The 24,013-nt window shown below is 48.4% G+C and overlaps 1 protein-coding gene across 1 annotated transcript in view; it reads left to right on the top strand.

The window, feature by feature from the left end:
• Positions 1 to 1,687, top strand: part of ADRB1 (adrenoceptor beta 1) — a gene marked incomplete at its 5' end in the record, with an annotated part of 2,391 nt that extends 704 nt beyond the window's left edge. Inside the window, 2 exon segments of the mRNA XM_010195048.1 lie at positions 178 to 638; positions 1,496 to 1,687. Of these exon segments, the coding sequence (XP_010193350.1) occupies positions 178 to 638; positions 1,496 to 1,687 (653 nt within the window).
• Positions 1,688 to 24,013: the final 22,326 nt, after the last annotated feature.

Below are 24,013 nucleotides of genomic sequence, written 5' to 3' on the forward strand. Positions count from 1 at the left end.
CGCACCATGGCCATGAAGGAGCAGAAAGCCCTCAAGACATTGGGCATCATCATGGGGGTGTTCACCCTCTGCTGGCTCCCTTTCTTCCTAGTGAACATTGTCAACGTCTTCAACAGGGACCTGGTGCCAGACTGGCTCTTCGTTTTCTTCAACTGGCTGGGCTATGCCAACTCCGCTTTCAACCCCATCATCTACTGCCGCAGCCCATGGCCATGAAGGAGCAGAAAGCCCTCAAGACATTGGGCATCATCATGGGGGTGTTCACCCTCTGCTGGCTCCCTTTCTTCCTAGTGAACATTGTCAACGTCTTCAACAGGGACCTGGTGCCAGACTGGCTCTTCGTTTTCTTCAACTGGCTGGGCTATGCCAACTCCGCTTTCAACCCCATCATCTACTGCCGCAGCCCGGACTTTCGTAAGGCCTTCAAGAGGCTGCTCTGCTGCCCTCGGAAAGCTGACCGGCAGCTGCACGCCAGTGGCGGGGAGCTGGGCCACCTGCCCAGGGGCTTCATCAGCACCGTGGGCTCGCCTGAGCGCAGCCTGGGAGGGACCTGGTCCGACTGCAATGGGGGCATGCGGGGCGGCAGCGAGTCCAGCCTGGAGGAGAGAAATAGCAAAACGTCCGATTCGGAGTCCAAGGTATAGCTGGGGGGGGCACGGGGAGGCTGTGTCGGAGCCGGGGCAGGGGGACAGGCAGGCAGGGAGGCACAGGGGAGGAGAGGAACCTCCGGCAACTGCCTGCTGGGAAAACAAATGCTGAGCAAACCCGATCCCTGTCTTGGCGGGTAGAGAGCGGGTGTTTACTTAGGAGTAGGAGCAGGTGAACTGGTGTATGACATACCTCATCTGAAACTACAGCAAACAGGAAACACACAGACCGGAGAACAAAGGAAATAAACAGCCGGTCCCAAAGATAGCCGGCTGGGATTTAGTAGGATCGCTTTGGGAGGGGGTTGTGGCAGCGCCCTTCGCTCGGGTGACTTGTCCCAGGACTGTGTACTGGTGGTTGAACCTGAGCGTGGAGGGGCTGGCATTTGCCTGACAGCTGTCGGGCACCCTGGATTTCATTCTCTCACTCGCAGCACCGGGCGGTTATTGGGGAGGCGCAGGGTCCGTGCTGCAGGTGCTCCAGGCAGAGAGCACAGACCCAGGGACACGATGAGTTTTAAGCTGGGAGTAGCAGCACTCCCCATTTCCACAGCGTAGCAATGGAGAAAAAAATGAGTAATGAGGAGCACAGATATATTTTAGAAGGGGGTAAAAAAACCCACCCCACACTCTTGTGCTTTTTCCTTCTGCATCAGCAAGCAGTGAGTTACTGTGCTTATCTCCTGAGACCAGACAATAGCAGTCAGCCTGAGAAACTTCTACCTCAAACTGTGCATATTGTACAGGGGAATAGACGGACCATGTTTATATTAAACAGCGTATTTACATACCACTAATAGCATTTTATGAAAGAGGCGGTGGGGAGGGTGACAAGGAGCCTTCTGCAGCTTGTTCATTGTAATTACAGATGAACAGAGGGGAAAATCCTGGCAACAACAAAAATTTACTGCACTTTTTTTTTTTAAATGGTGAAAAAGCTGGTTTTTTGCACAGTGTTAAGAGTTGTAAAGTTATTTGAAGATGTTACTTGCACAAACGTACACACATGCAAATTAAAAATGAAACAGAGGTTTGAATAACGCCAACCCTGAACCTGATTTCTGGTTTTGTCTGATCTGTTATAGTTTAACTGAGAGTGACTTTTTTATATTATTTTATGAAGGTACTGTAAATATATCCATATTATAAATTAAAATATCTTAAGAGACTTTATTATTTTTATTTTTATTTCCAAGTGCCCACGTGAATCTGCTGTTATTTTAGCAATTGTGTGTCATTTCCATTTTCCTCTCTGTGTGTGTTTTATAACATATTTATACTCTGGTGCAATTTACTACTGTGTAAGTAATTGGTCTATGTGCAATAAATACCATTGCAGCACAAGCAAGCGTGTTTCTATAGGTTTTGAAACAATACCTACCTATAATGGGAAGACCAGCATTTGTTTTTCTCCAAAGATGGCTCAGATTACCAGTACAACTCTATCTAATGGCTTTTCCTGACACAGTATTGTAAAAAATGTGTTTGAAACCCAATAAGGTTATGTTCCTGTTGCACCGAAGTCTGCTGACTTCCCTTAAAATTAATGGCTAAAAACAAGGTGCTTCCAGTCTGATAATGAATACACTCATTTTCTGTAACTATTCCTTTCTGGAATATATTCCTTTTTTTTTTTTTCAGTTTCGTTAGGAGTATGCATCGGGGAGTCAGGAGATCAAAATATTTAAGATTACAGAGGATGCTTAATTTGAAAGCTAAAAATGGTTTTGAATAGAAAGAGATCTCCTTATGCGGTACACGCTGCCCCACAAGTAAGTCCGCCTCGTGCCGACGGCAGGCCTTATCCTGCCCAAGCCTGGTGGGCGGTGTGTGCTCAGCAGGATCAGGTACTGGTGCTGAGCATGGAGGTCGGAGGAGACCTTGCCCGAAAATCAGCTGGAAGAGGCTCTGGCCCTGTAAGGGGAGATGGCAGCCAGGGAGCTTGTCAGAGGAGTCCAGACTTTGGTTCCCTCTTACTGTAAAAAAAAAGGAGTTAAACTCTGAGGGAATGGCTGGGGCATAACTGGGGGACAGACTTAAACACTGCCGAAATCGGGGAAGCTTCCTCTGTTGTCACTGGGGAAAATAAAACTACCTGGTCTGTAGACCATAAAGCTAAGGGCTTACTCTGCAGCAGTCTGCAGCCGACAGTCACGGATTCCTGGGGCCAGGCTATGGTAGCTGCGAGTTGCGCTGTGGGCTGATCCAAGTTAGGAGGTGCTGGGAACAGAAGGGCTGCAGATTTGGGTCCTTGGTCCAAAAGATTGGCTTCTTTTATTACTTTATGAAGGTACACTGTATCCTTGTGGTTTCATAAAGTTTTTCATTACTGCAGTGAATACATGGCGGATAGAGAAGAAAAAGATTTAAAAAGGCAGTGCAGAATAAAAGTGAATTTTTAACTTTATTATACTCAGAAGTAGTTAAATTAGAAATCAGCTCCCAGAAAGAGCACTTCCCAAAGCGAGCTCTTTAGGGTGGTGGCAAATGGTTTGTTTTGGAAACAGTTTGTTCAGTTTTTTTGTTTTAAAAATTAAGGAATTTGTCCTTTACAATTTCTAATTATGTATTTTCAGGAAAAGAAAAGTTACACTTTTTATGCAAGGACAAAATAAAAGGACTAAGGAAGTAGATAATAGTTTTCCATTGATGTTACTGGGATTCCATGTGAGCTGCCGTTAATGGTGTCTCCCTTGATAACAGTGAAACAGGCTCCTTAAAGTGCCAAGGTGACATCAGATCAGGTGCTACATGAAGTAGGCTCTGACACCTAATTTATTCATTTATTTTTAATCTGGTTTTGTCTGTGATTCCAGCAAAGACAACAGGACAAAGCGAGTGCACAGGACGGCGATGTCTGATGCCGGCGACTGCGGTGAGGTGTTGGCTGCGCACATCAGGGTCAGGACGGGATGGGGAGGCAGCGCTGCCCTCCTGCCCCTGCGCACTGGGGATCACAAGGCGGGCCTGAGTCCCTGCTACGTAGGACAGGGCAGGGCAGGATCTGTCCCTAGTGCCTGGCTGTGGGCTGAAGTGGCTGCTGATCCCTCATCCTCATCAGGGTGCTGGGTCTTGGGGACAAGCAGTGCTTTCCTACTGCGTGTGCACTGTGCAGGTGGGACAGTCTGGGGGACTTGGGTGTTTGCCTCATAAATCAGTCCACGTACTCAGTTTTAACCAACTGAACACTCACGTCGTTAGACTTGAAAAAGTGATTAAAATTTTGACACAATAGGGTCCTTAGGTGGGAAATTTATGGCCAGAACTTGCTTAGCTTCTCCAGCCAAATAGCTGTGCTGGGTCATGCTTCCCTTGGGTGAGTGTAATGGCATGAAGAAGGTGAAAAGTAGGATGAGTTTTGCTGATTGGCCTCAGTAGGGCCAGCTAAGTGTGAAAAGTGGTCAGGATCTGTCTGCCATTGAGTTTTGGCCAGCCAGTGACCTGCTTGGAGAGTCTGGAGATTGGCACATTAAGTCCTTTTGTGGACAGCTAAGCTAATCCACCTGGCAGCATGGATGGAGGATGCTGGTCCATTTTGAGCAGCGTAGAAAAGGACAGTGGCACCGTAACAGCGCAGACAGAGCGGGACATATGGCACACACGTGTGCAAGGAAGGGAGGCTGCTGGCGAGCAGGCTGCTGTGGATCATGCTCAGAACAGGCTGTTCTCCGCGGAGAAGGATACTCTGAAAAGTGTTTCGGGGCAGCTGAAGCACTCCGGAGGCAATGAGTCAAACGCTCACGACGAAGAGATTTTTTCTGACAAAAACCAGACATGGATTAGCAACTGGAGCCGCAAGTCAGAAAGTATAGGTGGTAGGCATGCGGCTGCTCACGTACATGGGCAGGGAAGTAACAGCACAGAGCCACAGTCCTACAGGAAAGGGAGACCCAGGTAAAACAGAAATCCACTCGGAGAAAATTTGGCAAGGGTGCCTGAGACTTCCACGTGCAAGACGCCCAATTCTCAAAGGCGCCGGCCGCGCTCTAAGCAGTGTTTGCTCAGCACTTCTGAAAAGCAGGCTGCATCTCTCCCTGTGCTTCAATGGGAATGTATTGGGTGGAAAGCCTGGCTTCAGTTTTCTGTGTGTTCAGGGAAGTTAAGGTTGTTTTGGACACAGTGGGCCATCGAAGCACCTGCAGAAGGACCTCCCCACTGGTGAGAGCTGCACAAAAGCCCTCCTGCAAATTCACTGCACTTTGAGACCGCGACCCTCAGCATCCAATTTAGCTCCAAGCAGTATCTGATGAATGAATGAGGCTGTGTGCAAGAAATGTGGCGTAAAATTGTGATCTGGACCGCGCCTGTGGTGCATGCAGCATTTGACAGCATCAACCTTGTGTTTGTGATACAGCAGCACTGTTTCTTCTGCAAATGCTGCTTTCCCTTTTGAATGTGCACATAAGTATAAGGACAACTTCTTTATCAACTTTTTCCCCCCCTCTAAACCCTATCTGCAGTCATTTTATTAATAACTTTTAAGTGGCTATTTTGCAAACCTTCCTTGTGCTACACACTTTCCTAATTTATTGTAATTTCCCGTCCAGTGGAGTGTGCTTACTTCCTTTATGTAATATATCAGCTACAGGGCTGGAAATTGTGCAGCTATGAACTGAAAGAGCAGACTTTCTTGAGGCCAAATGTGGTCAGGCATCATTGCCACCAGGAGCAGAATTTGACCTGATAATCTAATCTTTTATGAGAGAGTATCTCCAGAAGAGTATTGTTACCAGCAGTAAATGACCTCTGCTAATGAAACTGGAGCAATTAGTCCTATTCAGAGCTGTCAAGACAATGTTAACTCCTAAACACCAGTTAACGTTCGATAGCTCAAATAATGAGTGTTTTGTTTGCTGGTGTGTGTTAGGTGATGTGTTGGGAAATAATTATCCTTTGACTAGCAGCCAGCTTTGTACTAATCAGAAAGGAGAAGTCATGTTCTGTTTGAAGGATTATACCTAAAAATAGTTCTGTTGCCGCCACGAGCAAAATGAAGCAAATTCATGGAGACGTACACACCTTTTTAACATTTCACTTTTCGGCCTAAAAACTCATTGTTCAGCTGGAACTTTTCTGTTTGATCATGTCAAAAGCACTAATGTGATCTCCTGCAATAGCACTGAGAGGGGCATTACCCTATGCACCACTGACTCGCTTTCAGAGCCTGCCAAATTCCCGACTGGCCCAGGAGGAAGTAAGGAGTCTTTCTCTTTATATAAACAATCACATATAATGCAAGATCAACAATATTTGTGACAATCGTCTCACAGAAGAAATCAATATCCTTTTCCTTTGAGATGCTTGTATGCCTGCTCATCCGCAAGGAGCAGCCGTGGTAACAGCGGGTGATTTATTTGTGCAGTTCAGTAACTTCAGGCTGTCAAACTGTGCTCAAAAAAGTGACCGAGATGTGGAAAGGGCAAAAAAGGTGATGCTGGCGAGCTAACCCAGGGCTGTCATTGCAAACAGCAAAAAGTGAGGGATCTTTTACCTTACTCTAGGTGTTGCCTTTTACTGCCCAGGCAGATGCACTATAGAAACACAGGTTAAGAAGTGTGAAAGGTAGGACTCTTTCCACACAAGACCATGCCACCAAGCGACTGGCAGCTGAAACATGCCCCCAAAATACCTAAAAGTTTTTCTTACTCTTTTTGGACAACAGCAGCAGCCTAAAGCAAACCTGAGCAGTTCCTCAGCAGCCACACAGCTCCCTGGCCATCCATGGTTCCCAGGACATGTGCTTCTCCTCTAGCATCTGCCCCTCCCCTCCGAGGAGCTCCAACTTACACCGAATTTTGCAGGACGCAGAGCCTCTCCCCATCCCAGAGCTGTCATCCTCTTGCATGGTGCCAGAATGGAGGTGCCTCATGGCACCCTGGGGGAGGCACTGCTGCGGGGCAGCTGTGTGGGTGCTGCAGGGTGCAGGGTGCTGCGGGGTGCAGGGTGCGGGGTGCTGCAGGGTGTTTTGGGGTGCAGGGTGTGCCTGCGCTGCTTCAGATGTGCTGGGCGTGCTGGTGCAAGCCACCAGTCGTGCCGCTCCCCTGAGTCATCCTGCAAACACCAGTGACAGAATTGGGCCCATCGTGCTGGGTACGGAAGAGTGTTTGGATTTGTTATTTAAACTGGCGGTCAGCTTCCTGGTTCACGAAAACTGGCAGCTTGGTACGCACGTTGGCTTCGCAAACTGACGTTTTGTCGTCCTGCGCTCTCAGCTCCAGGGTTTTTCGTGGTGATGGTTGCTTGCTTGGCCTTAGCACCCAGCAGCACAAGTTTTTTGGGCTGTGCCCCAGCAGCAGTCTGCATCCAGACGTGAGCAGTGTCTGGGTTTGGTCGTACCCATTCCTTCCAGGATTGATGCTCAGAGTTATCAATAGCAACTACACCAAAGTGCAAAAGTACCAAATAGGAGATGAGACCTGACCTCCAGGGCCACAACCTGAAGGAGAAAACAGAAGCTTACCCAGACTTTTGCCATTGCCGTGGTTAGCAGCACATCTTAGGTGTAATGGTGTGCCTTTCCCTTCTGTTCCTGTATAATGCACCAAATCCTGTTGCCCTTAATGAGATTAAATGAGGATTTTTCTACTAGTTAGGTGCTCTAGCCCTTAGCCGCTGTTGTGCATCTCTAGGTAGTGATGTACCTTTGCATGCCTGGCCCCTGTCTCCCAAAGCCATGATATTTAGACTTCTTCCTACCAAAATTATTTTGACAATTGGTCTTAAGCTCATTGGCACAATGCTTTGAAAGGCAGATTTAAGCATATACACCAAAAAGGCAGTCAGAGCCACTAAAGAGCTCCGCAGCTGCCAGGTGTGTACGTATTTTAGCTACCAACAGGTCATTTTGCAAGGCAGGCGAGTGCTGCAGCCCCCTCAGAGGGACTCCCCTCAGAGAATACCCTGCCACTGAAAGGATAGATTGCAGGGACAGCACAATAGCTCCTGACAAAAGATTTGTCAGGTGGTAAAATTTAAACAGTGCCTTGTGGCCAAAACGTAAAGAGCACTTGTTAAGAGGAAGGAATTGAGAAAAGCCCCTGGCAGGATTTCCAATGGGGAAGGGAGAACAACATTCAAGGTTAAAGTTTCCAGGTACAGATGAAGACCCTCTTATTGAGTGGGGTGAGAGTTATAGATGCCACCGGCACCCTGCACAAGCCATGGTGGTGGACAAGTGCTGTCCCCCCCACCACTCCCAGGGTCAGCTCAGGATGCCCCCAGCTGCCCTCCGTTCACTCCCATTTGGGAGAATGAGGTACCCCCTCCCACCTGCCTGAGCACTGAAGTGGACCCCAGGGGTGTCCTGCCACACGAAGGTGTGTGCCAGCCTGCATCCCGCCGAGGGGCTTGCCAACCCGCCATTGTGCTGCCGAGGGAGGAGCGCTTCCTCTTGGACTGGAGCAGGTAAATTGGGAGACAGCCCACAAAGCTCCCATTGTTTCACAGCTCACCCGCTCGCAGAGCCCGCCATCAGCCAGGCATGTTTTGTTTGTCCGTTCTTCCCCTAAATACTCGCTTGGGAGCCGTCAAATAAAATCTCAATTAACTTGCTGACGACACGAAGCGCGGTGTGGGATGCATTCCCTGGCAGGCAGCTGCCCTCGCTGCAGCAGGGGGGGCAGGAGGGGGAATGGGGGGACCTGTTGCTCACACCCCTCCTTCAGACTGACCAAAGCATCGCTGGTACCCGGGCAGGCTTCCATCACCAGACTAGGACAGACACAACACCAGTGTGCCCAGGCTGAGCCTGAAATCCCGGATCCTGACACAGGAGCATCCAATCTGCTCACAAATCAGCTCACCTCACTCAGATTTTCTGGAGCTTTTACATAATATTCAGTGAAAGGCAGCTGCTGCTGCAGTAATTGCCAGTAACAACAGGTATTGTAACAGTGCTCTGAACCACCTCCATGGGAGAAGTTTTGTTCCTGTTTCACTGCCAGGTGGTTCCCTTCTTGCTGGTAATGGTATGAACATGTGGCCGCGGTCCTCAGCATCAGCCTATCCAAGCCAGGGCTGGTGCTCACGCTCTCCCTTCCATTGCATATCCCGCTGCCCAGACTGTCTCTGGTGCCTGTGCAACCTCATGGGCAATGGGCTACTCTGGCTGAAAACTAGCCTTTGAAGAAAAGGTTCCTTTCCTTCATCCACATGGGTTGTACGAACACGGGTAATGGCATGAAGGGCATGGGAATGTGTGGGGCAATGAGGCTGAGATCACATTTTGGTAGCAGCCCCGATTCAGATCCATTTGGATCCATGGCTGTGATCACAAACTCCATGTCCAGCAGTGATGCTGCAGAAGCTGAGACCCAGACCAGCACCCTCTGGCCTGTAATTTTGCCTGACTTGTGTTGGAAGAGCAGGACTTGCCACTTAAACCTTCCCTCCCTTCAGGTCCACACTGAATATTGTACTCAGAAGCTTAATGTCTCAGCCATTAAGCTTCTCATTGCATGTGAAAAATATTTTTATTATTAAAAATATTTTTATCCAAATATTCATGCAATAGAAGAGAAGCATGATTCAAATCTGATTATCCACTGTGTAACTATACCACAGTGAAGAGGATTGGACAGAGTCCTCTGCTTTCAGCAGAGATCTGGGCCATGGGAGCTGAAAGAGCAGCTCAGGTACCGGGTGACAGCACTAAACTGTCCACAACTGCAAGAGGGTGACGTGGCAATGAGCCACGGGCAGTGGGAAAATAATTCCCCAGGAAGAGCAGCTCTGTTTGCAAAATGTCCTTGTGTGGATCCCAATGATGACGGGCACCATTGAGCTGTCGGTGATTTGTGAGCAGTCCCCATCGTGCGTGTCTTCTGGTGGATGATGTTTAACCGCTTTTACTCCTGCACCCTTTGCTAGTGTGGGAGCAAGGAATGTGGTGATAAAAAGGTTGGAATAATTTCAGTGCTGGATAGTTTCCATTAATATATTTCTCATTATATAACGCTGCCATCACTGTACAAAATCTGCTAAGGTGCCTTTTAGGAAGGTGGAACATTTCTACACAGCCATAATTAAGAGAGCTGTGTTGTGGAACAGGCTTGGCTTTGATCAGAGACTTCTTAATTGCACTAGATGTGCTTGGGCTGTTGCATGGTATGGATTTCTTTGCCTTTACATTATGAGGCACCTCATAAATTAAACGGTTGATGTTGTCAAATGCATGCCATTAGCACTCCAAGCAGATAATCGGTTCAGTGGCCTCAATGGAGTCTATCGTAGGGCCTGTCTCCAGATAACGCCCCTGAAAGAAGAACAATGGTGCTCCGAGCTCCCCGGGACCTCCACTCTTTGGTTCGGCACTTCAGAAGAGAAAAATTATCATTATCTGCGTGGCTCAAGCTCCCTTTGAGATGTGGTTATTTTTTACTCATCCATTCCAAGTATTTTTTACATGATATCAGCAAGAAACTTGAAACCCCTTTTGAGAAAAGAAAGATTTCCTGCAGCCCTACTACTAAAGAAAATGGATAGATCAAGTAGTAAAGTTCAGTGACTTACTTAACATTAAATAAGAAAGAGAATAATGAATTGGATTTTGTGTGCCTGTTTTTCCTCTGCAGGGAACAGTCAGGCTAATGGATTTTCATTGCCTTCTGCTTCTGTTCATCAGCGTAGGTGAGTTCAAAACACTGCTGCCTTTTTGTGCTCCTCTATCCCTGCTCACTTGTCACAACTTCAAGTATTTGGAGCCTAGCAAAGACATGGGTTTGCTACCATCAATGCCACCTGACCAGTGAAGAAAACACACAAGGTTAACCCTGTATGTCCAATGATGACTTGTGGCCTGCTGTGTGGACATTTGTATTTTATGCTTGGTAGCTGCAAGTAGGCAATTACTTACTTAGGGTGGACACTAGTTTCCTACTATTATGAGCTCAGTCTTTAACATCCTTCAAAAGAGACATTATTTCCCTACTGGGGTCACCAAAATCTGGTTGGGTCTCCAAACCCCTCCTTTGTTTACGGGCTTTGCTGAGTGCGCTGTAGGGCTTTTTATTGGGGAAGGAAGGGAGGTGGTGTAGGAGGAAACTATTACAAAGCTATTTAACATAAACAACTTTCTCATGTAAACTCCAAACACCACATGGCAAGGAAGAGGTTAAAGCTGAGGGTGGGGGGTGTTCATCAGGGCAAAGATATAAATAGAAAATCGGAAAGCCTGGGGAGGGACACAGGGCAAGGGGAAGCCATGAGTTGACCCTAGATGGGTTGGACTCTTTTGACTTGCTGAAAGCCCTCTGCTGCTCTGCTTTCGGTGTTTGGACCTGGGTCCTCCCAATGGCATCCCAAAGTGGGGGGATGCTCAGATAGAAACACTACTCAACTGGGAGTCCTATTTGTTCAAGGGTGAACCTGAAAGGTGTTTGGGTTATCTGAAGGATTTCTGCAGAGCCAGGAATTACTGCTGCTCCAGTCTGCCCCTTCCTGCCCCAAACATTCACTGGGTCCACCAGCACCAGCCCAGAGCCGGGAGCTGCTCTTTGCCCGCTCAGATGGTCAAAGCAGGATTTCCCTTTTCCTACCAGCCTTGGTGCCTCAGGCTTTCTGGTCTGTTTTTTGTCCCAATGGGAAATGCATAATGTGAAACTGTTTAAACAACTTAAGGTACAAGGAAACTCACTGGAGTAAAGTACAGCATTATCATTTATTTCCAAGGAAATGATGCACTCTCTAAAAGCATTCCAGTCAAGCGCTGCAGTTTGAAGTTGCAGCATAACTGCTGGCCCTCTTGGGTGCTGCCTGCAGCTCTCATCAAGGTCTGAGCATGGTGCAGGAGCAGGGCAGGAGTCTGCCAAAATCCCTTGTGCTGCTCTCTGCAGGATAGTGCAGATCTTTGCATGCAGTGATGTGCTCAATGTCGGTATAACTCTGCTGGTGAAGAGGCACCAGGCAGTGTTATATAAACTCCGTGCCAACGGATATGTTAAGATATACACAAATGTTAGCAAGGGCGTTTCCTTAACAATGTTTTAAACCACCCGTAGCAGCTGCATGGACCAAGTGAAGGAGACTCTCCCCTGTCCCCCAGGCTGTTGTGGCAGATGCACCCACCCTGCTAAAGACCTGAGAAAAACCCAACAAAGACAGTGCTAAAGTTTCTGGCCCTGGTGGCACCAGGACTGCCTCCCCCCTCACAGCTCCACACAGTGGGGGTCAAAGGCGGGAAAGTTGGGGTCCTCAGCCAACAGGGGGCTGACACGACCATGTATTGACCACAGATTAGATTCGACCAGGGTATAAATGGGGCCCCGCCGGAGGACTCATTGGAGTCGGTCCTGCTCGGAGCAGCGGGTCTGCAGTCGGGGACTCTCCCCTTGAGTTGGGACGCCACTTAAGGTACCTTCTCGAGATTGAGAGCCCTCCCTTTTTGGTGAGTGAGTGAGTGCACATTTTGGATCGTTTGGCCAGAAACTTAAGAATTCTTAACTCAGCCGTATCTGGTAATATTCCCAACCAGCACATCGAACCTGTATTTGTTGAATGTCAGTGGGATGTTGTTTTGGTGAATGAAGTTTTGTCTGATTTCAGTTGCAGATTAAAGCTTGTTTTAGTTCATTATTTGTGTGTGTGTAGCCATTTTGGTGCAATTCCGTGACAGCTGTGTATAAGGTTGGTACCTCAGCACAGACGAATGTCTAAGTTTCAGGGAGGGCTGGGCTGTGAGAGCTGTCCTGACTGTTGGTCTGCTTGCTTGGGTAGGTCTGGACAGCCTGGTGCTGGTGACAGAAAGACCAGGAGCCACCAAAGCCCCAGAGGAACTCCCTTGTTCTATTTCCAGCCCTGCTTTTTAAGATACGAAGGGCTTCAGATCAGATGCATTTCTGAAGCTTATCTGTGTGAATATTTGACTGCTTATCCAAACAGAACAAAAACCTTCGAACCTTCTGAGGTCCATCCATCAAGAGCCTTATCTCCCCACGTCACCGTTTGGCTCTGCTGCTGCCTCTCGGAGCCTTCCACCAGCTGGGGCTCGGCTCTTCCCACCAGCTTCCCATATTCCATCTCTGGTCAGCTTCGTGGCATTATCCATGGTCACCTCCTTGACTCCCTGCCACTTCAGTGGTGGCCTCTGCATTGCATGCAGGAGCGACAGGCCTGGGCTGCTGCATGGTCTACAGCCAGCCAGCATCCCAGTGGGTTGCATTTGTGCTGCTGTATCACAGCCCGTTGTCTCCATCTCCCACATATGTAGTCATCTGGGCTATGGCCACAGCCATGACCACAGCAGAACAAACTAACTCTGCTCGGCCCCAAAAAAGGAGAAGATTTGTCTTCTTTTATAGGATATTAATGAAGTCTGGATAAAGGAATGCAACCTCCTCTATCTGAGGTTCAAAGACTGAAATATCCAAGAATAATATTTCTGATTCCTTCTCTGGTAAGAAGAAGGTTTTGTAAGAGGTTCTCTAAGTCCTATCTGTTGGGTAGGGGAGAAGGAGGTGTCAGCCTCCAGAGGCTGAGGCACCCTCACCACTGCAGTCAGGCTGCTAGAGATCTCAGCACCCTAAAAACCCAGGTGGGCTCTACCCCTTGGTAGCTGAGCACAGCACCTGACACACTGGGAAGCACCAGGACCATGGCAAGTATGCAAGATAGCTAGTTAGCAGCTGCATAATTAGTCTCATGCCCGATTTATACAATGCATTATTCAGCCTTGTCAGAAGAGCCTCTGTGGTGCCTTGCATTTGGTGTTGGGGCCACAGGACATTTCTTGCTTTGAAGCAGAGCTGGCACAAGAAGTCGTCTGTAGTCCTGCCGTCCTGTCAAAGCCGTGGCCAAAAACAACATGGTGAAGACTTTGGAGAGAGCTGCCCATCCACAGCATAGCCGAGTTAAAATGGGGGCCTGACTGGCTCAGGGCTTGAGAACAGCTTTTAAGCAGGTCAGAGGTGGAAATCCTGCACACAACAGCAGGGATCAGAGGTCTCTGCTGCTTGGTACCACCTGGTCTCGGCCCAGATCTAGACAAGCTTCAGCATTGGGGTGGGCTTTGCCAATAGGGATCATTTTCCTATGGTCCTTTTCACAGGATACTCTGACCCATGTGCTGTTGTTTCTTTCCTCCCTGTGGTTTCAATATTTTTCCTCTGTTTTGACAGTCAGGAGAGGAAAACTAATTCCCTTCTCATACATAACAATGAATTTGACTCAACAGAAAGAGGATAAATGTACTTTTTATACTGTGGTGTGCGATAAGCTATTTATAAATATCATATCACTTCTGGGTCTTCTTGAGGGATTAAAATAATGTTTTAATTAAAACGTAGTTTTCCAGTGTTGACAGATATGATAAATACATTTCTGTTCCAATAAAACCTAATTTTGACAATGTTTTGCAAAAAATCATTACAAGATAAGGATTATTCCCCAGATTTTTTTGCTTTGTTTGTCTCCATGTCCCAGTGTTTGGTTTAACGTTACATTCCATTATAGAAAAAATATCTGTGACTGCAGTAATTCATTCACCAAGGCCTCTGCTTAAGGGATGGGAGGATAAGAGAAGATTGAGAAGAACGATGGAGGGAGGCATTGGCTCATGTCATGGAGGCCTTGGGTCAGTCATAGCCCCTCTCTGCTTCATTGCAGGACATGATGCCTTCCTTGCAGCTCCACAGGACACCAAAATTACCACCCCTAGGAGATACCCTGTCTTGAAGGCGCTCAGAACACTTGATCTGGTGCTGGCACAACGGGAACAAAGGTGCTTGGCCACGGCCAGAGCTCCCAGGCCTGTGTGACACCATTGCAGCATGATGACAGCAGTGCATTAGCATTGCTGCAGGGAATCACATTTGTGCCATGGCCCAGGACCAGAGGGTCCTGTCCTTGGACTTCAGTGGTGCATCGGACATATTTTGCACTCAGACTCTCCCACGTAAATCATTCCCCCAGGTGTGAAGATGGTGGCAACCTCCTCCCCTCCAAAGCATCCTTACTCTCTTCCAAAGGCTCCTTTTCAGGCTGAACCAGCCCTCAGGACACTGCTGCAAAGCCTGCAGTGGCCACCTCATGGCAACTGAGCTAACCTTAATATTCAAAGTTACCTCAAAAGAAAGCCAAGAGGGCACAATGGGACAGATTTCATGTCCGGAAGGTTAAGCAGAAGTCCTCCATTTATGGAAGTGTTGCGTCCCTGTTGCCTGAGCTAACCATCCCCTGATGAGTTGAGTCCCTTCAAAATTTATCTGGACCTTCTCTGGTTTTCCTGCTTTCCCATGTAAACAGTTCTGAGGAAGGGCTCTTTTTCTGCAATAAAACATTTTCATTCTGTACTAAAATAGCTCTTTCATCAGCTACCATTGTATTGTGGATGCGAATGCAGCACAACAAAGCCCTTATATGTTGTGAGGTGAGGGGGTCAGATCCTGTGCTTGAACAGAAAAAGTACAGGTAATGATGAGCAGGAAAAACAACTTGTTTTAAAGTGCTTTAAAGCTGCTGTCTATCTTCTGCATCCCGCAGCTTACAGCCCATACTTCTCACGCTGCCTCTTCATTAGGCAGTCAAACAGGAAACGATGCTATTTGGGGAGCAAGTCTGTGTGCTGGAGACATGCAGACACTGACACTTGTAGCCACATGGACTGGCCTCCATCTGCAAGGAGCTTCCAGCTGCTGTGCTGGAAATACCTGGGAGAGAGGTGCACAAAAGGGGAGAGTGGTCTTCTCCTGGTGGGTTGCCACGTTTCTCAGGCTGCTCTCATGGTGATACCTAGAGGACACCGTCTGGCCCAGCCAGCTATGATAATCCTTTCAGTGGGAACAGGTGCTGGAGGATAATCCTGCTGTTTTTCTTGGTTGTGGTTCTCTTCTGTCACTAAGACTGAGCAAACAGGATTACCACAGCAGTGGTTCAGGAGGTGAAGCTGCTGGTGCTCTGTCCGTGGCTCTCTGGACACTTGTTTCCAAAGCAGACACCAGCTTTGCTGACCAGCCTGCCCTGGTGAGGGCAGCAGGTGAGCGGCTGAGCCATTGCCACCAAAGGGCCTTTGCTGGTCGATTCCTGTGGTCCTTGCTCACGTATGCACTGCACCTCTCGGGGACGAGGGCTGGACTCCAGATGCAAAGGCCATGCTCTCTGCAGTTCTCCTGGAAAGATGCCTCCCCCAGATCCCAGTTGCTAGGGGGATGGAGACTGCCCAGCCATGCCGCAGCTAGCGGCATCACCCCACAACTTGCCAGTGCCTCTCTGTTCACGTTTTACCACCTTTTGCTTCTGCGGATAACAACCCTTGACACCCCCTGGCAGTTCCTTTCTCCACTAGCGAAGAAGGACCTGTAAGGTTGGTGGCACCAGCCTTTACACAGTGTCTATGCACAGATATCTGCTCCCCGTTACTGGTCTGCTTTGGGACTTAGCTGACACCTAATTTCAGTAACAGCAAAGCAATTGAGCTTGGCTTCATGGTTTTGTGGCAATCTAGGCCCAGAGCTGTTTTAAATAACAAGCTGCAAAGTCAGCATACGTGTACAGAGAACAACACCAAACTACAGGAATAGAAACTAGAGATGTGCAGCTCCAGCTTGTAGCTGTGCTGATAAGGCAGTTTCCAAGAAGTTGCCCAGCCCTTAAATTCTAGAAAGTCTCTCTTCCCAGGTCAATAACCTTTTATGGACTGAATCCTGGTGTCATTCTACAAGCAAACACAGCCCAGGCAGGGCCTTCTGCAAGTGATATGAGAGAAAAGAGAACCTGTGTTGCTAAGGGGTCCAGAAACTTTTGGTCATAGAAAACCAAAATACACAGTGAAAAGCACATTTGGTAATTCTGGTAGTTTGGGAAAGCACAAGAAAAAGTGCTTCAACTTCGTTCTTCTTTGGCCAGGTCTCCTCCTTGCCTGAGAGGGGATTGGGGTGGTAAAGGCTGAGCTGTGGCTCTCCCCTCCCTGTGCTGCGCAGGCTGCAGCACCGCAAGACTTGGACTCCCTCAAGGTCTCCCCTCTTCCTGGGAAGTACTCACTCAGGCCCTGGAGCAAGGCTCTGCACCCAGGCTGCTCCAACACCAGCTCCCCTGCAGCTCTGCTCCCTGCTTCTGACCAGCCTTAACTTCAGACATGAACAGAGGCTCTGCTTTTGTATAGCATCCTGCAGCCCTCTTAGCAAGAATTTTCACTGTGGCTCTAGTGAGAGCACCAAGACAGGACTTAGATTCAGCTGTTTGGCTCCCTCATTGCATAGGGATTTTTTTTTAATATCTTATGCAGGTGCAGGAGTTGACACAACAGAGCATGCACCCTGTTAGAGTCGGTCCAGCTTGTGTGTAAACACCGCTAGTTTCTTTCTAAAACTCTTAGGACCTGTTTCATAAACACAAAGTATTTTGCTTAATTTCCAAATCATGTGCCGTCTCCTTAGCAAGCCCAGTGGTGGAGGAGCCGTCCATGGGACATGGGCTGCAGCCCTGCATCCTGCAGAACAGCCCCTGGTCCCTGCCAGAGCTGGCAGCAGAGCCAGGCAGAGGCTACCACCTGCTGGACCCTTCTCACTGACTCCCTCCTCTGAACCTCTCCACAGTGCCATTTACTGACGGCACAGACTGCTTTCTGGGCCGCCTCAGCCACGGTTTGTGCTGAGCATCATGGCACAAACGCCTCTTGTTAGCTCTTCATACTTAACAGAGCAATTGAGACATAAGTAAGCCATGTAAACGGTGAGGATGCTCCATGAGTAGCTTTGTGGGCCTGACCTGTTTGTTGCTCATTTGGGGTCTGATCTGTGTCTTGCAAAGTATGCTCTCTTCCTTGCTGGCCCTGCAGAACAGGGGCACCTTTCGGAGCTGAGGGAAATTGCCAGAATTTTGCTGAACTGGGGAACCTGACATTTCCCCATCAAAACTTGCTCCTACCAAAAAAAGAAATTATTCTTTCAATAGTCCTTCAGAATGGGGAATAAAATTTGTGTCGGATCCCACACTTGCATGGGGGAGTTTTGGGGGTCCTCGTGGGAAGTGGTGCTAAAGCACAAACCCAGTTCTGCCATGCAATTGTGCATCATCATGCAGGCAACACTCCTCAGTAGCCAAGTCAGGTCCATAGGGCTGCTGCTTTTGGGAGGGTGCAGGGCCTGGTTCATGTAATCCAGGAAACCGAGGGTCATGTTTTCCCACTCAGCCAAATGGGTCCCATAGCTCACCCTGACTCCTGCAGCCTTGAGATTAAGCGACTCATCACCTGCTTTGGATGGGCAAACTTTGGGGATCTTGCAGGGCTGAATGGCCACTGTTGCCGACACATCCAAGGGTGCTCATGGTACTGCAGCATGTGCATTTCTGGAGCAGAGACTTTGTTTTTGCATTGAGCACACTGAATGCTATCAGTATAGTTTCCTGCTCTAGGCTTTTTTTGATTGACCTGCTCTACTGAGTTGCCCTGAGCCTCGGCAGGTCACACTAGCTTGGACCTACAACATGTCAGGCCTCGGCTGCCCGGATAGCCAGGATCTGGGAAGGTCACTGGAAGGGCTCCAGTGGCCTCAAATAGGAGTTGACTCACACCCTATGAGATCAAAACAAAATGTCTCTGCATATGAAAAAATATTATGGAAACTGTATCATTCATGCACAAAAGCCACACTCCAAACTTTATCACAAAAAATACATAATATTGTAAATGGGAAGAAAAATCACATGAGGCCTGGTCTGTATTAAAATTGTTGGCCTGTGAGATTGTCCTTTCCCATAAACACAGCTATTTCCTGGGGTCTGTCACACAATTAGGCATCTGAAGATAGAAAACTTGGACTCTTTCTGCACTCCTTCAAAGCACATGTTTTCTGTAGCAGTAATTAATTTCTAGGCTCATCTCTTGTCAAGAGCAACCCAAGCAAAAGCTTACAATGGAGTTACCAATACGAGGTGACTTGGCAGTGTGGCAGGTATGCCTCAGCACCTCATAAATACACCAGCAGCACCAGAGTGGTGCCTAGGGGCAGAGATGGGTGCTAAGAGTCCCCTATGGGCAGGGTGGAGCTTGGGTCTGACTCTGTGGTCAAATCCTGCTCCACTGATGCTGTCCAGGATGTCACCATGGTGCTCAGCAATGCAGAGTCCCTGCAATTCCCACCATCTACAGCTTGGTGGTATTCCAGCAATGGCTGGTTGCCACAGCCCAGGGAGCAGGATTCAGCACATCACCTTGAGGAAAAGAGCAGAGGATGGCTCAGCATGTACAGCAAATGCAATCCTTAGAGGAAAAAAGTGAATTAATGTGGGTATTAACCAGCAATTTGTCATATATCCTGTAAAACCAGCTTCTGATACTGTGAAGTGTGCAGTGAGAAGTGATGGATACTTCTGGCTTCTCCAAAGTTCTTTGCACTGGGAGCAGGTGAACACCACCAAGGCTGTTTGCAGATGGGAGAAACCGCAGAGAATGCTTCAACTCCTGACTGCAAGCCCATCACTGATCTTGTGCCTACAAAGCACAAGAGCTGTGAGATGGATGATGGGCTCTCAGGCTCTCATGCTTTCTTGCCCCAGAGTTACAGGTTGGCTGTGGCACGTGGCTCAGCTAACTGGGCCATACTGGTTCCCTGCTGGAGCATGTTCCTCTAACTGACATCAGGAGACATCCAGCTCCAATGACTAAACTCTTCCTACATTCCAGAAATCCAACAAATAAATGTTTCTTGAAAATAAGCTGGTATTTTGTTTTGGGAAATGAGTGAACCATTGGTCTGGTTGCTTTTGTGGGGGGGGGCAAAGCTTCACAAGAACCTGCAGGGTACCAGGCAGTAACACAAGCATCTGGCTCGCCCGCCCTCCCGGCTGGCCTCTCCTCCTTTGATGGGTTTGGAATGAGCTCTGGAGGTCTAAGGCAGAGAGTAATGATGTGAGAAAGCTCACTTTCAGTTTTTCACTCTACTTTTTTGGAAGGTGGAACATTTTACAGTTGACAGCACCATGCTAAAGCCATATGAGGCAAGTAACTATTTTTAACCAGATGGAGGCTATCTGAGAGTCTACTGATGAATCATTTTAAACAAGGAAGGAATCATGGGATCCAAAAGTGGTGCTGTGAGAGATGGGGGTGGAAAGTCTTTTATCATGCACTTGTTCCAGTAACTGTTCAACTACTTCAAGACTCTTATGACAATTATCTGAAAGTGCCTGGGGTCACTTCAAGTACCGGCTGCATTTTACAAAATGCCTCTGCTTTGCGAGGGGGGCAGGTGCTTAGGTTGTAGCAGCTTGAGAGGCTGCCTGCACCTGCTAACCCCTTTGCACCCTGCACTGTGCTATGGACCACGCCAAATGAGAAAAGGTGCTTGAGCACCTCAGCACTGCCCTTCTCTGAGCCCCCATCGCCCTGTCACACATTAGCTGGGTGCAAGATGCTGAATGCTTGTGGGACCACAGTCTGGGGTGAGAGGAGAAAAGGTGGCCTCAGCCCTGGCCAGGACTAACACCTAACTTCCACCTAACAGTGAAAAGCACCATTTCTTCCTCCTCTGCCCTCAACAGAGCAGAGGTGACACTTCAAATAAAGTGAATTTGCCAAGTGAAATCAGCCTTGTGGATAAACTGAGGAATTTTCTTCCTGTTTCCCTTGTCTCACATCCCAGACTGGCAGCAACAGCCCTTCTCACTGGAGGGCTGTGGACCAAGGCAGCTCCTTGCACGAGGAAAGGGAGAGCTAGAGAATAAGACTGAGTTACAACTGCCCGACAGGCCATGACCCAAAATCTTTACAAACCTGTCAGCATAGTGGTGTGAAATATTACATAGACTGTTCATACACAAGGGTGGTGAACATGGGCTTTGTGTCTAGCTTTGTTCTGGATTTCATGGCTCCGTTGCATGCGCAATGGAGTATCTGGCCTTGGAGCTGGGCTGAGAGTCCATGTAGACACATGGCACTGCTTGGGCACACCGTGGTGCCAGATCAAGGACCAGGAGGAACGTTTCTGCATTCAACCCTGCCACAGTCTGCAAGGCTTTGTGGTCTCCAACGTTTTCCCATTTTGCAAGGGCAAATCAAACCTGACCTGGTTTGGTAGTGGGTCACTGGCCTGTCTTCAAAGGTAGTTTAAGCTGCCAACTTGGTGGTAGCCTCGAATGAGAAGTCTGTTTGCCATAGTAGGTAGGTTGCACCTCTCCGCAGTGTCTCTGCTGCACTGCATTTGCTTTTGCAGATGTCTTAAATGTAGGCTGTAAGACCAGGTGGACTTTCTGGCTGCAAGGACCCACAAGCAAATTTAACCAAAGGGACTGAACACATCCACTTAAAAAAGCTGCCAGGGTCAATGTCTGCAGCGTGGGGAACAGAGCTCAAAATAAATGATCCTTGAACTCAACATTTTAAGAGCAATCACAGAGTGAGGGGAAGGCAGCATGGTCTGTGTGACCTCCGCCAACCTCTGCACGAACCCCAGAGCTCTGCAAAGCCACAGCACCGTGTCAGGTTGTTATAGCTGTCACCGTAGCTGTCACCTCATGGTTTTGCTCTTACTGCGCAATGGAAAGAAGTGAGAAGTGGGGCTTGCATTGCTGCCCGTGACGCTAAACACAGCATGAGCAGCTGAGCTCACACGTGTGGTCTGGAAGGTGTTGGAAACAGGAGACCTGCATCTCCCATGGGACTTGGCTCCCACGTGGGATCTCCGTCCCTGGAGAGGCTCAGAGCTGCCCTTCCAGACCCTTCTCCCTGGTTATTTCTGATCTTACCCATCTCTCTGGGTACTGCGGCAGGGAAGGTTCAGCTCGCTGCCCACCACCAGGACACCCAGAGGGGCACACCACAGCCCCCTGCAAAGCTGACCTGGGCCTTTTGCTCGAGGCCACGTGTGGTTCGGCCGATGCCGCTGCTCAGCACCCAGCATGCTCGCACTTGCACGCCACGCGTGGCTTATCCTGTCCCTGCACCTGCAACCTTGAGTAATGGGGCCTGACGCGTGTGTTTTTCCAGAACACAGTCTCTTCAGTTCAAATTAATTCTGCGATTTCCATCTGCTTCCTCCTCTGCATAAATGATGAAGACTTCCTGAAGCTAACAGCCAAAGCTTGCTTGAAGCCGCGACATTAATCTTTTGTTCTTGGATACTTTCTGTAAACTGATGGCTGTGGGTGCTACTTCTCCCTTCTCGCCCGCAGACATGTAGGCCCCCAAGCTGCAGGCAAAGAGGTATTTTTGGAGAGGTGAAGAGGAGGGCTGGGCACAGTGTGAAGTGTCTGTGGGTTTGAGCCTACCTGGAGGCTTGCACTGAAAGGTCTTTGCCGAGAGCTTCGCTGTTGAGCTGCTGCCTGGGTGTGGAGTGAGGGCAGTGCTGTGAGTCCTGCCTGGGGTGCACCACAAATGTCCTCAGAAGAGCCTGCAGCTGCACCCGACTTCCCCAGCCAAGGGGTGAGGCCGACCGTCACCCAGACGTCTCTGAGGACGCAGTAACTGAGGGCTGTGTTTAGAAACACCAGACTATGTCTCTTTCCCAATTTGAGGGGGTGCTGGTTGAAGAGAATGATTGTATTTGAGCACTAGCAATGCTGTGTCCTGTAGGTCCTCTTTGCATTAAGAGGAACTGAGATTTTGATGGGAACAGCTTGTCTTGCGCATGCATTTCCCCTGTCCCGCTTATCAGGAGTTGCATCGTGTTGCTTATATTAAAGTCTAAAGTACAGATGAAGCTGTGAAGCATGGATAATAAATGCTGCTCATCAGCAGATACCCCAGAAGCACATCCCATTAATAAAGGGCACTGGAGGAATAAAATGCCTTTTACTCCCTGATCAAGACATTTTTTTGTTCACTGCTTTTTAGCAAAATATAGTGTTGGGTCTCAGCCAGAAATTTTTGTTTTTACATCTCCATTTGCATTTTCTCATGTCTAGTTCTATAACCTGACTGCATTACCAGTAAAAGTAGTGCTGGCATCAGGAAATTTTTACAGCCTGTAAAAGGCAGGGAGCAGAAGTCTTAGAGAGCATAACCTGCACCTGTCCCTCACCTGCAGAGCAGCCACCAGTACTTGCCTTCCAGGTAGGGCCTCTATTGGAGATCTCAAAGCCCTTGCTGAATTGTATTTTTTCTTTTTTAAAAAAACACTGATCACTTCCTAATCTAGCTTTTTCTCTGAGTAAGATGTGGTGTCCTGGTACTCAAAAATCCAGTGGGAAAGCAGCGAGAGGGAAAGCAGCTGTGGCCACATCTGCCCCATCAGGCCCCTCTGTTCTGGCGTTGGCTTTACTCACATCTGCTGTTGTGTCCTTTTGCCTGCAAGCCGTGAGGTCTGCAGCCCTGTTACACAAGTGAATGTTGTTGGTGTTTTCCTTCTTCATTGTTCTGTGTGTAATTTGGATTCCACTAGCACCATTTAGGATATGTCATCCCACCATTTCAACAGTGTTTTTCTTGGCCGCAGGTTTGATTTTCTTGGCATTGCAGTCAGGGCACCTCTGCAGACACGTGCACTTGTGAGCTGCACACTGTGTTTCCTCTTTAGTGCGCCTTGCGCTCGCCTCTGCAAATCCAAACTGCAAAGCATTTGTTTTGCAATTCTTTCCTTGCTTGTTCACAACAGCTAACGTGATTCCTCTTCCCCTCTAATTTTCGTACGTCAGTACTTATCTTGGATTAAAGTGGCCCTTATACTACATGAAATCTTTAAAATTATCTTTTTGATAGCAGTGCCTAGAAGATTCAGGCGAGGATCAGGAACAATTTGTGCTGGTTCTGCACAGACAAAACCTAACGCTCCTGGTCCCCAAGTGCTTCTGCTCAAACCCTCACATGGGACAACAGAGGGATATGGGCAGGAAGACAGGAGCATCCAGGATTGATGCAGCGTTACCCAGCATGGCAGACGTACGTGCTTGGCACTAACCACTTTCAGACCTTTGTCAGCAGCCATGCAAAGGGATTTCAAAGGACCTGTGAAGGATAACTAGGGACTTCTGTGTGTTTTTTGTCACTGCATCCACAGCTCCACTGTCACATTTTGTGTGTCCTTCTCTGGATGTGCACTTTCCCAACAGAATGGATTTAGGACCCTTCCTCTTGGCAGTTCTGCTTTCAAGGTGTCTCCAGCTTCCCCCAACAGTAGTGCAGGGCTCTTGGATTCGTTCAAATCCTCACATTTTTCATCCCTGATACTATGGATACAATCTGCTGTTTCTTGTAAGAGCTGACAGTCAGAACAGACATGTATCATTTGCCAATAGGGAGTTGTGCTTTCTTATAGTACCAATTATACTTCTTGCTAGTGCTTTTTGTTAAATAAAAGAATGGTGTGTGCCGTACTTCCCACCATGCCGAGCAAATTCACCAAACTTTTGTCCCCAGGAACGTGATAGCAAACTAGAAATGCAAGTAACACGCTGTCCTTATGACTTCTTGTCATAAGATGTAGGAAGAAACAGGAGAA

This window comes from Mesitornis unicolor, unplaced genomic scaffold (assembly GCF_000695765.1).
Source record: "Mesitornis unicolor isolate BGI_N332 unplaced genomic scaffold, ASM69576v1 scaffold48581, whole genome shotgun sequence".
NCBI classification, from domain to species: Eukaryota; Metazoa; Chordata; class Aves; order Mesitornithiformes; family Mesitornithidae; genus Mesitornis; species Mesitornis unicolor.